At 43.5% G+C, this 16453-nt stretch overlaps 1 protein-coding gene and 1 pseudogene across 1 annotated transcript in view; one reads left to right on the top strand and one right to left on the bottom strand.

Moving 5' to 3' along the window:
* Positions 1–16453, top strand: part of xpnpep2 (X-prolyl aminopeptidase (aminopeptidase P) 2, membrane-bound) — a 109060-nt gene that overhangs the window by 49882 nt on the left and 42725 nt on the right. Inside the window, exons 8-11 of the mRNA XM_063060746.1 lie at positions 3978–4079; positions 6898–6979; positions 10930–11125; positions 12824–12913. Of these exons, the coding sequence (XP_062916816.1) occupies positions 3978–4079; positions 6898–6979; positions 10930–11125; positions 12824–12913 (470 nt within the window). The remainder of the gene's footprint in view (positions 1–3977; positions 4080–6897; positions 6980–10929; positions 11126–12823; positions 12914–16453) is intronic.
* LOC134352578 (large ribosomal subunit protein eL13-like) lies at positions 12923–16075 on the bottom strand (annotated as a pseudogene).

Genomic DNA, 16453 nt, shown 5'->3' with positions numbered 1-16453 from the left:
CCAGGTAAACTTGAGGGCAGGGTGAAAGTTGGAGGCAAAGTTAATAAAGTCAACGAGTTCTGCATGCGTGCAGGAAGCAGCGCCAATGCAGTCGTCGATATAGCGAAGGAAAAGTGGGGGACAGATACCAGAATAGGCACGGAACATAGATTGTTCCACAAACCCAACAAAAAGGCAGGCATAGCTAGGACCCATATGGGTGCCCATAGCTACACCTTTAGTTTGGAGGAAATGGGAGGAGCAAAAGGAGAAATTATTAAGAGTAAGGACTAATTCCGCTAGACGGAGCAGAGTGGTGGTAGAGGGGAACTGATTAGGTCTGGAATCCAAAAAGAAGCGTAGAGCTTTGAGACCTTCCTGATGGGGGATGGAAGTATATAAGGACTGGACATCCATGGTGAAAATAAAGCGGTGGGGGCCAGGGAACTTAAAATCATCGAAAAGTTTAAGAGCATGAGAAGTGTCACGAACATAGGTCGGAAGGGATTGAACAAGGGGTGATAAAACAGTGTCGAGGTATGCAGAAACGAGTTCGGTGGGGCAGGAGCAAGCTGAGACAATAGGTCGGCCAGGACAGGCAGGTTTGTGGATCTTGGGTAGGAGGTAGAAACAGGAAGTGCGGGGTGTGGGAACTATAAGGTTGGTAGCAGTGGATGGGAGATCCCCTGACGGATAAAGTCGTTGATAGTGTGGGAGACAATGGCCTGGTGCTCCTTGGTGGGGTCACGATCGAGGGGTAAATAAGAGGAGGTATCCGCGAGTTGTCGCTGTGCCTCGGCAAGGTAGAGGTCAGTACGCCAGACTACAACAGCACCCCCTTTATCAGCGGGTTTAATAATAAGGTTAGGATTAGTGCGGAGGGAGTGGAGAGCAGAGCGTTCCGAAGGAGTGAGGTTGGAATGGGGACAAGGTGCGGTGAAGTCGAGACGGTTGATGTCCCGTCGGCAGTTGGCAATAAAGAGATCCAGAGCAGGCAGAAGACCAGAGCGGGGTGTCCATGAAGAAGAGGAGGGTTGAAGACGGGAGAAGGGGTCATCGGTGGGGGTGGAAGAGTCCTTGCCGAAGAAGTAGGCTCGGAGACGGAGACGGCGGAAGAAAAGTTCCGCATCGTGGCGAACACGGAACTCGCTGAGGTGTGGGTGAAGGGGGACAAAGGTGAGGCCCTTACTGAGGACAGAGCGCTCTGCCTCCGACAGTTGAAGGTCGGAGGGGATGGTAAAGACCCGGCACGGATGAGAGCTGGGATCAGAGGAGGGAGGGGGAGGCTGGGGGTGTCAATGGAGAGGGGAGGGTTGGGGTGAGAGGAAGATGGAGCCTCTGAGGGCCCAGGAGTTGACGGTGGGATCTGAGGAAGACGGGGTTGCAGAGTGGTGGTGGGGGAAGGGGAGACGGGAGTCACAACAGCAGCAGATAAAGACCCGGCCTGGAGTTCAAGGCTGGAGTTGCAGTTGGTGGTTGCGTAATCATTTCGAATGTGTCCATGGTCGTTGCTGAAGTGCTACACATGCCCTTACACTTCCTCCCTTACCACCATTCAGGGCCCCAAACAGTCCTTCCAGGTGAGGCATCACTTCACCTGTGAGTCGACTGGGGTGATATACTGCGTCCGGTGCTCCCGATGTGGCCTTTTATATATTGGTGAGACCCGACGCAGACTGGGAGACCGCTTTGCTGAACATCTACGCTCTGTCCACCAGAGAAAGCAGGATCTCCCAGTGGCCACACATTTTAATTCCACATCCCATTCCCATTCTGACATGTCTATCCACGGCCTCCTCTACTGTAAAGATGAAGCCACACTCAGGTTGGAGGAACAACACCTTATATTCCGTCTGGGTAGCCTCCAACCTGATGGCATGAACATTGACTTCTCTAACTTCCGCTAGGCCCCACCTCCCCCTCGTACCCCAGCTGTTACTCATTTTTATGCACACATTCTTTCTCTCACTCTCCTTTTTCTCCCTCTGTCCCTCTAAATATACCTCTTGCCCATCCTCTGGGTCACCCCCCCCCCCGTCTTTCTCCCTAGGCCTCCTGTCCCATGATCCTCTCGTATCCCTTTTGCCTATCACCTGTCCAGCTCTTGGCTCTATCCCTCCCCCTCCTGTCTTCTCCTATCATTTTGCGTCTCCCCCTCCCCCTCCAGCTTTCAAATCCCTTACTCACTCTTCCTTCAGTTAGTCCTGACGAAGGGTCTCGGCCTGAAACGTCGACTGCGCCTCTTCCTATAGATGCTGCTTGGCCTGCTGCGTTCACCAGCAACTTTGATGTATGTAGCATAAATGGCAATGACGCTTCACTCACTGATTAGCTCAATGCATTTTGTGTATACTTTAAAAGAGGGAACAATACCATCGCTGTGATTTCTGTTTTGGAGGTGGATGTCAGAACATCCTTCAGGAGAGTGAACCCTTGCAAGGATTCAGGCCCCAGTGGTGTACCTGGCAGGGTATCGAAAATCTGTGATGACCTGCTGGCTGAAGTACTCAAAGATACTTTCAGCCTCTCACTGCTGCAGTCAAAGGTCTCCACCTGCTTCAAAAGGGCATCAATCATGCCAGTGCCCAAGAAGAGCAGGGTGAGCTTCCTCAGCGACGATCGCTTGGTTGCACACAGATTTACTGTGATGAAGTGCTTTGAGTGGTTGCTCGTGGTCCGACTGAACTCCGTCTTAAGCATGGACCTGCTGCATTTTGCCTGCTGTCAAAGTAGATCTACGTCTCATTGGCTCTCCACTCGGTCTTGGAACACCAGGGCAACAACATATATATATAAAGCTGCTGGTTACTGATATAGTCATGAAGAAGGCAAGCTGAATGCTCTGTTTCATTAGGAGTATGAGGAGATTCAGTATGTCACCAAACTACTGCAAATTTCGATAGATGAGTGGTGGAGACCATTCCAACTGGTTCCATCACAGTCTAGTGTGGAGCCTTCAATGCGCAAGTTCGCGAGAGACTTCAGAGTACTGTAGACCCAACCACTTCTATCACGAGCACAACCCTTTCTGCTCTCAAGGGGAATTTAAGGGATGGTGCCTTAAGAGGGCTGCATTCATCATTAAAGGCTCTTACCATCTGGGGTATGCCCACTTTGTGTTACCACCGGAGAGGTGGTTCAAGGGCCTGAAGACCCACACTCAACACTTCAGAAAAAGGTTTCTCTCTGCCATCAGATTTCTGATTTCTGAACACAACCTCATTATTCTTCTCTTGTATTATGTACACTCGACGGGCCAGGTGGCCTACTCCTGCTCCTGTTTCTTATGTATTTATTTTGCAACTTATTTTAATTTTAATATCTTGCACTGTGCTGCTGCCACAAAACAACAAGTGTTACTATTTATGTCAGTGCTAATAAACCTGGATCATTACACAGTACCCGAGTAGTATTGTGCAGAAGTAACAAGTGAAGGTAAAATGAGGACTGCTGTTATGAAAAATATCTTCACAGCATGGTAGCGTAGTGGTTAGCACAGCACTTTAGAGTGCCGGTGACCAGGGTTCAATTCCTGCCCCTGCCAGTAAGGAGTTTGTATGTTCTCCCTATTTCCGCCCACAGTTCAGAGACGTACTAGCTGGCAGGTAACTTGGTGGTTGTAAGTTGTCTCATGATTAGGCTAGGATTAAATTGGGGAATTGCTGGATGGTGTGACTCGAAGGGCCGGAAGGGCATACGCCACACTATTGGTCAATAAAGAAAGGAAGGAAGGACCATCAGTGATCTTTGATTTACAGTCATGGATGGCAACCCTGTTGTTTCCTTAAATGAATTTTTCTGATTGCTTCTGATCTTCCCTAATACTGTATGTGATTAGCTTCTGGTCCTATGAAACCATTCCTACATAAATAATCTGAAATGAAATTGAAATCCTGCTGAAGAGCAACTCTTTCTTTTTAATAACTGATCATCAGGAATCCAGATGCATTCCTCGTTCAGGTAGTTGAGTTTATAATCATTTGTACTTTGCATTGCAGGAAGAACATGGCAAGAAAAGGTGAAAGAAATCCGTACGCAGATGCAAAATAATGCTTACAAGCCAACAGCACTGTTAATCTCTGCACTGGATGAAACTGCATGTGAGAGCTATTCCTTTAGATCACTTCAGGAAGATTAATGAAATTATGAAATTGAGATTGCACATAAAGAGCTTTCGGTAAACGTACAGATATGATTTGAAAGGGTTTGAAATTATACATCATTGACGTTCACTAAGCTTTTCTCTGATAGGACTTGATGCTTATTCTGGATGACTGAATTTATTTCCACTACTTAGATAGGTACATGCTTTCATACTATTTTTCTGATATCACTGAAACAGATTTTACTTTGAATTTTAACTTGCTTCACACTAAAATTTAAAATAAAATGGAAATTCTGAATAGAGTGAACTATTTTTGAATCTGTAATCAACAATCTAAAATTGAATTCTAAGATTTTGACTGCTTTCATGAAGAAAATTTGAGAAAATTACCTTTCACATTTTTTGCACAGTAACTCCTGGGTAATTGTTTAAATTATTAAACTTACAATTACTAAACTTATTAAACTTACTCATTTCAACTGTACGATATATGTGTAACTAAAAACTACAGTTGTAAATAAGGATAAATAGTGCTGTGCTGCTTTGACCATGAGCTCTATATCATGTAATTGCTGCCTAAACCGATCCAGGTTGTTACTGTCCCATTCCATTTGTTTTCATTGTTCCTGTCTGTGAGTAAACACAAACATCATTTGCAAAATGCTATCCCTGCTGGAAAGCATGTGGTAGGCCAGATTTGAACACTGGATCGGCTTTGGCAAATAAATAAGATTGTGGGGCTCATTTAAATGCCTCTTGGAAAGTAGTCAGTACACGGCAGAAATTTCTGTCCAGTGATTGCACAAACAGCCAACAAGAATTTGGCACTGAACTCTGACGTTCAGGAAGTGGCTGTCACAGGGGGTCCCATTTATGAAAACAGAGGCCCAAACTGGCCCACTTAAGACTCTCTTCCTTCCCCCGACCTCACAAAATAATCCATTTTACCCAAAGAAACTCTTCCAACCATTTATCCTTTGCACGTCAAATTGAGTAAAATTCCAGGGACTGAAGACTGATTAAGCTTAATATGACATTACATTAACCTTAATATGAAATAGAAACATAGAAACATAGAAAATAGGTGCAGGAGTAGGCCATTCGGCCCTTCGAGCCTGCACCGCCATTTATTATGATCATGGCTGATCATCCAACTCAGAACCCCGCCCCAGCCTTCCCTCCATACCCCCTGACCCCTGTAGCCACAAGGGCCATATCTAACTCCCTCTTAAACATAGCCAATGAACTGGCCTCAACAGTTTGCTGTGGCAGAGAATTCCACAGATTCACCACTCTCTGTGTGAAGAAGTTTTTCCTAATCTCGGTCCTAAAAGGCTTCCCCTTTATCCTCAAACTGTGACCCCTCGTTCTGGACTTCCCCAACATCGGGAACAATCTTCCTGCATCTAGCCTGTCCAATCCCTTTAGGATCTTATACGTTTCAATCAGATCCCCCCTCAATCTTCTAAATTTCAACGAGTACAAGCCCAGTTCATCCAGTCTTTATTCATATGAAAGTCCCGCCATCCCAGGAATCAATCTGGTGAACCTTCTTTGTACTCCCTCTATGGCAAAGATGTCTTTCCTCAGATTAGGGGACCAAAACTGCACACAATACTCCAGGTGTGGTCTCACCAAGGCCTCGTACAACTGCAGTAGTACCTCCCTGCTCCTGTACTCGAATCCTCTCGCTATAAATGCCAGCATACCATTCGCCTTTCACCGCAATGACAGTTTAACTTTTGGAATATTAATACAGAAGGCCAATTTACCTTGTTACTTGTAGATATATATGATAGGCATCAAATGTCTGATGTGATATAGTTATTGCTCTATATGCTTTGCCTAATGATAATTTATTGATTGTTATATTTACAATGTTTGCAGTCAGGTTTGACTGTAATTGTTGACCTGGATGCAATATACAGACAGACTAATTAATTCTCATGAAACACACATATCAAAAGTGAATTCACTTACACATATATTTTTCCAGGGCTAATATCCATAATTAACAGGGGATACTGGGGGTTTCATGGAATTTCTATCCTTCTGTAAATTAAGGGGGAAACTGCAAACGTTGTGAGCTCATCTGTATAGACTACAGCTGTTAAAACCTGCTATCCATCTTAACCAATATATATGTGCTTTGCTTAACGATAAGCCAGCCGGTGGTGTAGTGGTATCTGCACCAGACTTTGAAGAGAGTATTTCCCGGTTCAGATCCGGCCGGGTCCTAGCACGCTTTCCATCCGCGCTGGGTTGAGCATCGAGCAACTCGGCCTCATAATAACAGACAAATGCTAAAGGAACAGCAAGGTTGCCACTCAGTGTGCCACAAGGCACAGAGAGGAACAACTTGATCAAGGATAATCTATTGATTGTTATGCTTGCACAGAGTGGGAGCACAGTAACAGAACAACAGCCTGAGAAATCCTAACCTTGGACACTGTCTCTGTCCAGTTTCCATTCTTCTCTTTGTGGTTGCGTGGGTTTCCTCACACACTCCAAAGACATACTAATTGGCTTTTGTAAAGTGCCCCTTAATGTAGGTCAATAGTAGAAATACTCAAAGTTGTGTGTGAAAAAAATTGTTGTAGGCATAATAAGCGAAATAAGAATAGGGGAATGGAACTGACAGGATTGCTTCCGGGGCATCCTTGGACTGGATGGGCCAATTGGCCTCCCGTGCCATTATGAACGTATGGTAAAATAAAATATTCTCTGTGGACGAGGATAAGAATGAAAAAAAACTGCAACTGTTCAAACAGTATTTCACATTGTAATAGACCTTCCTTAATGTCTTCATCTAGGGATGTTCAACCTGCGAGGGAACGAAATTCCATACAATCCCTTTTTCGAAACTTACACCTTGTTGACTGCAGATTGGATCAGGTAACATTCACACTGTGATACAGCTAAGTTCAACGAGTTAAAAGTTCCATAATGATCATAACCAATGCAATGAAACTCCGTGACAGTCAAAGGAATTTAAACAAGAATATAAAGAAGGCCAAATTAAGCACAGTTATCATGTATGTGCGCGCGCGCACACCACACACACACACACACACACACACACACACACACACACACACACACTCCCTTAATGTTAATGATCATCGGACAGACTCTGTATGCATTTGCCTTGCCCCTGTGTATGTCACAGTAACACCATAAATGAAGTGCATTCAAGAGGCATATAACATCCAAGTTTTGCAGACACATGCATAAGTGTCAAGGCAAGATGATAAGATAAATATGACAGTGAATCGCCTCTCGTGCTTAGTCATTTCTTTCTCATGAGCCGGCCCTTCATCCTAGAAATCAACTAAGTGAACTTAATCTTAATTGCCTCTAAAACCGTCATTAAGAAGTAATTAAGTCAAAAAAGGCAACTAAAACAGTCATTAAACATAGAAACATAGAAACATAGAAAATAGGTGCAGGAGTAGGCCATTCGGCCCTTCGAGCCTGCACCGCCATTTATTATGATCATGGCTGATCATCCAACTCAGAACCCAGCCTTCCCTCCATACCCCCTGACCCCTGTAGCCACAAGGGCCATATCTAACTTCCTTTTAAACATAGCTAATGAACTGGCCTCAACAGTTTGCTGTGGCAGAGAATTCCACAGATTCACCACTCTCTGTGTGAAGAAGTTTTTCCTAACCTCGGTCCTAAAAGGCTTCCCCTCTATCCTCAAACTGTGACCCCTCGTTCTAGACCTCCCCAACATCGGGAACAATCTTCCTGCATCTAGCCTGTCCAATCCCTTTAGGATCTTATACGTTTCAATCAGATCCCCCCTCAATCTTCTAAATTCCAACGAGTACAAGCCCAGTTCATCCAGTCTTTCTTCATATGAAAGACCTGCCATCCCAGGAATCAATCTGGTGAACCTTCTTTGTACTCCCTCTATGGCAAAGATGTCTTTCCTCAGATTAGGGGACCAAAACTGCACACAATACTCCAGGTGTGGTCTCACCAAGGCCTTGTACAACTGCAGTAGTACCTCCCTGCTCCTGTACTCGAATCCTCTCGCTATAAATGCCAGCATACCGTTCGCCTTTTTCACCGCCTGCTGTACCTGCATGCCCACTTTCAATGACTGGTGTATAATGACACCCAGGTCTCGTTGCACCTCCCCTTTTCCTAATCGGCCACCATTCAGATAATAATTAAGAAGGTAAAAATGGAATAAGAGAGTAAGCGAGGCAATAATATTAAAGAAGATACTAAAAGCTTCTTCAGATACATAATATGTAAAAGAGAAGCAAGAATAGATAACAGACCGCTGGAAAATGATGCTGGAGAGGTGGTAATGGTGGACAACAAAATGGCAGATGAACTGAATCAGTATTTTGCATCAGTTTTCTCTGAGGAATACACTAGCAGTATGGGGACAGTTCCAGGTGTGTGGAGGAATGAAGTGTGTAAAGTTACCGTTACTAGAGAGAGGGTTCTTGAGAAACTGAAAGGTCTGAAAGTAGATAGGTTACCTGGACCAGATAGTGTACACTGAGCGTTTATCTAATAATTTTCAGTAGTGAAGTTTGCCTATTCTACAGAAACCAGAAATTATTAAATTTGAAGTATTCAAAGTACATTTATTATCAAAGAATGTATAAATTATACAACCTTGAGATTTGTTTGCTTACAGGCAGTCGCAAAGCAAGGAACCCAAGAGAGCCCAATTTTTAAAAAAATTTAACCCTCAATGCGCCCAGAGAAAGAGAAAAACGAACCATGAAAACAATAGAAGCGAGCAAAAATGACAACACTCCAAACCAAACTGAGTTCTTAGATCAAATTCCCAGAGCAGCCTGGAGTAGGCCGAAAGCCTTGGTATTCAGTTCATCATATTAGTGAGGCAAATCGCTGCAAATGGCGAATTTTCGAGATGTGACCTGCTGGTGCACTGCAAAATCGACATACTTAGAGTCAAGCTGTGCTGGTTGGAGTGGATGACTCGGAGGGGAGAAGATGAGACAAGATTTCCAAAGGCCGTCCACCTGGTCCAGGTGCGAGCGTGGATCGCTCTCAGTGCCAAGCCGATTTAGAGAGGTCGAGAACAGCTTCTTTGGCAGCAAAATCCAGGTCCAATGTGCATCACTGGGCAGCATGTTCTAGACCCGGAGTGATTCGCTGTAGTGAGAGGTACTAATGCAAGGTACAATCCAATGTTTGGATAATCTAAACATCGGCCCATATAGCCTGGAAAGGCAGGGTGTCAAGAGTTGGGCAAGGTTGGATTGCTCTGGGCATCAAGCTAATTTGGAGAGATTGAGAATGGCTTCTTCGGCAGTGAAATCCAGGCTCAGAGCAATTCACTGAGGTGGGGCCCAGGTCCTAGTGTGAGGTGCGATCCACTGTTCAGACATTTTAAATGCTGGCCCAGATAGTCTGGGGGCTCCTCTGTCCGTGATGCTGAGTCTGTAAGACTACCCCAGCTGCTGTGCTTCGTGTAGTCAAACTTCGCAGCGATTAGCCCCTCTAATATGATGCTTTGAATACCAAGGCTTTCGGCCTACTCCAGGCTGCTCTGGGAATTTGATCTAAGAACTCAATTTGGTTTGGAGCGTTGTCGTTGTTGTTCGCTTCTATTGTTTGCATGGTTTGTTTTTCTCTTTCTCTGTGCGCATTGGGAGTTGGACCAAATTTTTTTTTAAATTGGGTTCTTTTGGGTTCCTTGCTTTGCGACTGCCTGTAAGCAAACAAATCTCAAGGTTGTAAAATTTATACATTCTTTGATAATAACTGTACTTTGAATACTTTGAATTTAATAATTTCTGGTCTCTGTTGTATAGGCAAACCTCAATACTGAAAAATATTAGATATACACTCAGTAGCCACTTTATTAGATACAGGAATGTAACCTGGTGTAATCTTCTGCTGCTGTAGCCCATCCACATCAAGGTTTGACAAGTTGCGCATTCAAAGACTCTCTTCTGCACACCACTGTTGGAATGCGTGGTTACTTGAATTACTGTCATCTTACCATCGGCTTGAATCAGTCTGGCCATTCTCCTCCATACTCTATCACTAACAGGGCATTTCGTCCACAGAACCACTGCTCACTGGATTTTTTTTTGTTTTTCATATCATTCTCCGTAAACTTTAGAGACTATTGTGCATGGAAATCCCAAGAGATCAACAGTTTCTGAGTTACTCAATCCACCCCATCTGACACCAACTATTATTCCATAGTCAAAGTCACTTAGATCACATTTGTTCCCAATTCTAATGTTTGGTTTGAACAACAACTGAACCTCTTGACCATGTCTGCATGCAATGAGATGCTGCCACATGACCGGCAGATTAGATATTTGCATTAATGAGCAAGTGTCCAGGTGTAACTAATAAAGCGGCCACTGAGTGTATACAGTATCAGATACATCAGAGGTATAGGCAGCCGTTAGTCTTGTGAGACCATGGATTTGCACCTTGGAAGGTTTCCAAGGCACAGGCCTGGGCAAGGTTGTATGGAAGACCTTCAGTTGCCCACGCTACAAGTCTCCCCTCTCCACACCACCCATATTGTCTAAGGGAAGGACAGTAGGACCCATACAGCTTGGCACCGGTGTCATCGCCAAGCAATATGTGGTTAAGTGCCTTGCTCAAGGACACAACACGCTACCTCAGCCAAGGCTCAAACTAGCGACCTTCAGATCACTAGACAAACGCCTTAACCACTTGGCCACATGCCATCAGAGGTATGCTGAGGCATAAAAAGGATAATTATTGGTAAACAAGAAGCAAAGATTAGAAATTTACAGAGTACATAAATTCAGACAGGTTATAACCAATGATTGTGTATTTTTGGTATATACTTTAATGACCAGACTGTTTGTGAATGAATCACGACTGCCTGCACATATCAAAAAAGACCTGAATACACATTGTACAACAGCTGAGTGTGTTCAACTGAGGCCCTATAAAGATATTCAACAAAATGTGAAAAAATATGCTGAAGGGAACGTTATCATCTGGATCGGTGAAGAGTACACAACCTATGGTGTTTATAAGGTCATTCCAAAGGTAATTTCAGAGTTTTGAAATTTAGTCTGTAATATTTGCCATATTGAAATCACTGATCACGCTCCTTTCCACGAAATTCTTCATCAACACTGCCTTTCTCTTCCTGTAATATTCTGAGGATCCAGCTGTGTTCAGGCGGTAGAAGCAACCTTTGGCTCAATTTTTAAAGAAAATAAACAGTTGTGAAAAAGATAACTGTAAGTAGAAAGTGGATATAAGGTGGGGTTGGGAGTAAGTAATGTTGTAGAATTGAATATTGACTCTGGAAGCTGCAAGTTCGCAGATGAGGTGTTATTCCTCAGATTTACATGAGAACATAAGAAATAGGAGCAGGAGTAGACCATCTGGCCCGTCAAGCCAGCTCCCCCATTCAATAAGATCATGGCTGATCTGGCCATGGACTCATCTCCACTTACCTGCCTTTTCCCCATAACCCTTAATTCCCCTACTATGCAAAAATCTATCCAACCTTATCTCAAATATATTTACTGAGGTAGCCTCCACTGCTTCATTGGGCAGAGAATTCCACAGATTCACCATTCTCTGGGAAAACCAGTTCCTCCTCATCACCATCCTAAATCTACTCCCCCAGATCTTGAGGCTATGTCTCCTAGTTCTAGTTTCACCTATCAGTGGAAACAACTTTCTTGCCTCCATCTTATCTACCCCTTTCATAATTTTATATGTTTCTATAAGATCTCCTCTCATTCTTCTGAATTCCAGTGAGTACAGTCCCAGGCAACTCAATTTCTCCTCATATTCTAACCCCTTCATCTCTGGAATCAACCTGGTGAACCTCATCCGCACCGCCTCTAAAGCCAGTATATCCTTCCTCAGGTAAGGAGACCAGAACTGCATGCAGTACTCCAGATGCGGTCTCCTTGCAACACTGTAGGAGCCTGCAGATAGGTCACACTGAGAGCGAGTAAAGTAGCAGGCAGAGTGGATAGCTCTCTCTCACTTAAGCACGTTCTACTTTGCTAAAATAAAAATTTAAGGGAAGTGTGATCTGACTACAGTGTTTCCCAGTATACTCAAGTTTGATGAAGGCCAGACAAAAAAAATTGGCAAAATAAATTCATTTCACTGTTGTTTTACTTTATCTATTTTAATAAGTTTATCATTTTCTGAGCTATGAATGGCTGATTGGAATCTACACTAGATCTATTTCTTTACTTTATTCAGATACCATGCAGAATAGGCCCTTCAAGCTCTTTGAACAATACCATCTAGCAATCCCCCGATTTAACCTTAGCCTAATCATGGGACAATTTACAATGACTATTCAGCCTGTGAAGCTGTAGGTCTTTGGACTGCGGGAGGAAACCGGAGCACCCGGAGGAAATCCACACAGTCACACAGAGACCATAGAAACTGCTTACAGGCAGTGGTGGGAATTGAACCTGGGTCACTGGTACTGTAAAGCGTTGTGCTAACCACTACACTACTGCACCGCCCCATTTTTATTATTATTGTTATTATTTCAACTAATTTCACCTTACTGCTGTTCTAAATTTTCTTTCTTATTTACCTCAGTGATTTCTCTCAGCTAAATATATACACACCCTCTTTCCTCACTCACTCCAATTCCGGAAGAAGTTTCAAGGAGATTAATTGCTAGCTTAAAAATTCAGAATTCTATCTATCAGAAGTAGGCCTCAAAATTAGTTACTGATAACATTTTTCCATATTTTGCAGTCAAAATTACTTATGGACAGATACTCCCCAGTTCAAATTACCAAGGCTGTTAAGGATGAAACAGAGCAGAAGGGAATGAAAGCAGCACATGTGAGTACAAAAAGGACTAAAGCCACCGATAAGGTGCTTGAGCTGGGATCTGAAATCAAAGATGTAATTCTGATTCTGTGCACATATCAGTAATCATAAAAGAAAGACTTTAAGAGGATGTATTTAATACATTCAATTTTTTTCTGAAGAATGGCAATTTATTTCCCAAGAGCTTTACATGTAAAAGTTCTTTTTTTAAAAATTCTATTTCTTTTTCTCAATATCGTGCTCTGCTGCCTCCTTTGCTCGCTTGGCACGGATTCCAAACAGACGGGCATTTGCTTAAGCCATACGAAGACTTGCGAAGGCCTTGAAATTCTTCTCATCCTCTGAGATTACCCTAGCTTTTTCCTTCTTGTACACATTCTTGATTGGCATGACGGGACCAGTTAGCTGAGTTGCCACTTCAATTTCTTCAGCTGTGGAATCTCCCTTCTTGGGTGCAGATGCCTTTCCTGGGAAGATGATCAACTTAGAACGATATTCTTTTAGACGCTGAACATTACACTGAATAGATTCCGTTGACTTGTTGTGACGCCTATAATCAACCGTAATACCAGTAGTACGTGCCACTCTCCTGTTGATGCCTGCTGCCTTTAGTTCTTCCAAGCTGAAGCCTCATCCAGTACGTACTTTAGTGTGATACCTTACAATGGGACATCTAGCAACTGGTCGAAGGGGGCCAACAACTGGTCATGGAGCAATGCGACATGCTTTAGCTTGCCGTGCCTTCCAACTGCGTATTTTTCTGGCTGGCTGGTTGAACCAAGAATGGACCCTCTTCTGCCAATTCTTGTGGAAATGAGGGTTCAGGATCAACCCATTCTGACTCGGGGTCTTTGTTACTTATTAAACGGTGAAAGCACCGTCTGCAGAAAAATGGCCGCAGGAAAAGAGCAATACACCGATAAAATTAATTAGTGCAAATCAATTTTTCTTTTTCTGGAAGAGTCTGAACCAGTTGTGTAATAAAAATCTGGAGGTGGTAAAGAAAACAAATAAATCACCTTACAAGAGCTAAAAGTGGTATGAATTTATTTTATATCAAAGTGAATATGCTTATAGTCCCTCTGACAATGCAGCACTCACTCAAAAATATACTGAATTTTCAGCCAGTATCAAGGAATCAGACCAGAATCAGTCAGGTTTATCATCACTGGCATCTGTCATAAAATTTGTTAAATTAGCAGCAGCAGTTTAATTGTAATACATAATAGAGAAAAAAAACAAATAAGTATGTCAATTTTACAGTATATGTACATTGAATAGATTAAAAATCATGCAAAATCGGAAGTAATACATATTTTAAAAGTAAGGTAGCATTTATGGGTTCAATGTCCATTTAGGAATTGGATGGCAGAGGGGAAGAAGCTGTTCCTGAATCGCTGAGTGTGTGCCTTCAGGCTTCTCTACCTCCTACCCAATGGTAGCAATGAGAAAAAGGCATGCCCTGGGTGCTGGGCGTCCTTAATAATGGACGCTTTCTGAGACTCCCCTCCTTGAAGATGTCCTGGGTACTTTGTACGCTAGTACCCAAGATGGAGCCAACTAAATTTATGACCCTCTGCAGCTTCTTTCAGTCCTGTGCAGAATCTGCGCCCCCCCCACCATACCAGACAGTAATGAATCCTGTCAGAATGCTCTCCACGGTACATCTATAGAAGTTTTTGAGTGTTTTTGTTGACATACCAAATCTCTTTAAACTCCTAATAAAGTATAGTTTCTGTCTTGCCTTCTTTATAGCTGCATTGATATGTTGGGACCAGGTTAGGTCCTCAGAGATCTTGACACCCAGGAACTTGAAGCTGCTCACTCTCTCCACTTCTGATCTCTCTATGAGGATTGGTATATGTTCCTTCATCTTACTCTTCCTGAAGTCCACAATCAGGTCTTTCGTCTTACTGACGTTGAGTGCCAGGTTGTTGCTGCAACGCCAATCCACTTGTTGGCATATCTCGCTCCTGTTTGCCCCCTCATCTATATCTCTACCAACAATGGTTGTATCATCAGCAAATTTATAGATGGTATTTGAGCTATGCCTAGCCACACAGTCATAGGTATAGAAAGAGTAGAGCAGTGGGCTAAGCACACACACCTGATGTGCACCAGTGTTGATTATCAGCAAGGAGGAGATATTATCACCAATCGTCACAGATTGTGGTCTTCTAGTTAGGAAGTCAGGGATCCAATTGCAGAGGGAGGTACAGAAGCCCAGGTTCTGCAGATTCTCAATCAGGATTGTGGGAATGATAGTATGAAATGCTGAGCTGTAGTCGATTAAAAGCATTCTGACATAGGTGTTTGTATTATCCAGGTGGTCTAAGGCCGTGTGAAGAGTCATTGAGATTGCATCTGCCGTTGACCTATTGTGGCAATAGGCAAATTGCAATGGCTCCAGGTCCTTGCTGAGGCAGGAGTTCAATCTAGTCATGACCAACCTCTCAAAGCATTTCATCACTGTAGATGTGAGTGCTACTGGGCGATAGTCATTAAGACAGCTCACATTATTGTTCTTAGGGACCGGTATCATTGTTGCCTTTTTGAAGCAAGTGAGAATTTCTGCCCTTAGCAGTGAGAGGTTGAAAATATCCTTGAATACTCTTGCCAGTTGGTTGGCACAAGTTTTCTGAGCCTTACCAGGTACTCCATTGGGACCTTCTGCCTTGTGAGGGTTCACTCTCTTTAAAGATAGTCTAACATCAGCCTCTGAGATAGAGATCACAGGGTCACCGGGTGCAGCAGGGTCTTCACAGCTGCGGTTATTTTCTTCCTTTCAAAGTGGGCATAGAAGGCGTTGAGTTCTTCTGGTAGTGAAGCATCGCTGCCATTCACACTATAGGGTTTCGCTTTGTAGGAAGTAATGTCTTGCAAACTCTGCCAGTTGCTGTACATCCGACGTCACCTCCAAACTCATTCAAAATTGTCTCTCTATCCTTGAAACAGCCCTCCACAAGTCATACTTGGTTTTCTGGTACAGAGTTGGGTCACCAGCCTTGAATGCCACAGACCCAGCCATCAGCAGACAATGTACCTCCTGGTTCATCCACGGCTTTTGGTTTGGGAATGTACAGCAAGTCTTTGTAGGCGCACACTCAGGGAATAAAAGTACAGCCTGGTGATCAGACTTCGCGAAGTGAGGGTGTGGAATAGCACAGCAGGCATTCTTGATGGAGGCGTAGCAATGGTCTAGTGTGTTGTTTCCTCTGGTATTGCAAGTGATATGTTGATGGTAGTTGTTTAGTGATTTTTTCCAGATTGGCCTGATTAAAATCTCCCAAAATGATGATAAAGGCATTAGGGTGCGCTGTTTTGTGCATGTTGATCCCATTGCTCAGATTATCTAAAGCCTGATGTGGAATGTATACTGCTACCAAAATGCTCACGGAAATCTCCCGTGGTAGGTAAAATGGATGGTACCTAATTGCGAGATATTCCAGATCTGGTGAGCTCTAAAGGCTTATGGAGCTCTAACATTTGTACCTTAAGGTTGTTCACCCTGCCGTTGAACTATGATTAAACAACAAATCAAATAACTAAATG

The sequence above is a fragment of the Mobula hypostoma genome, chromosome 10 (genome assembly GCF_963921235.1).
Source record: "Mobula hypostoma chromosome 10, sMobHyp1.1, whole genome shotgun sequence".
NCBI lineage: Eukaryota > Metazoa > Chordata > Chondrichthyes > Myliobatiformes > Myliobatidae > Mobula > Mobula hypostoma.
Note: the sequence above shows the minus strand (reverse complement) of the source record. Positions and strands in the feature narration are given on the sequence as shown.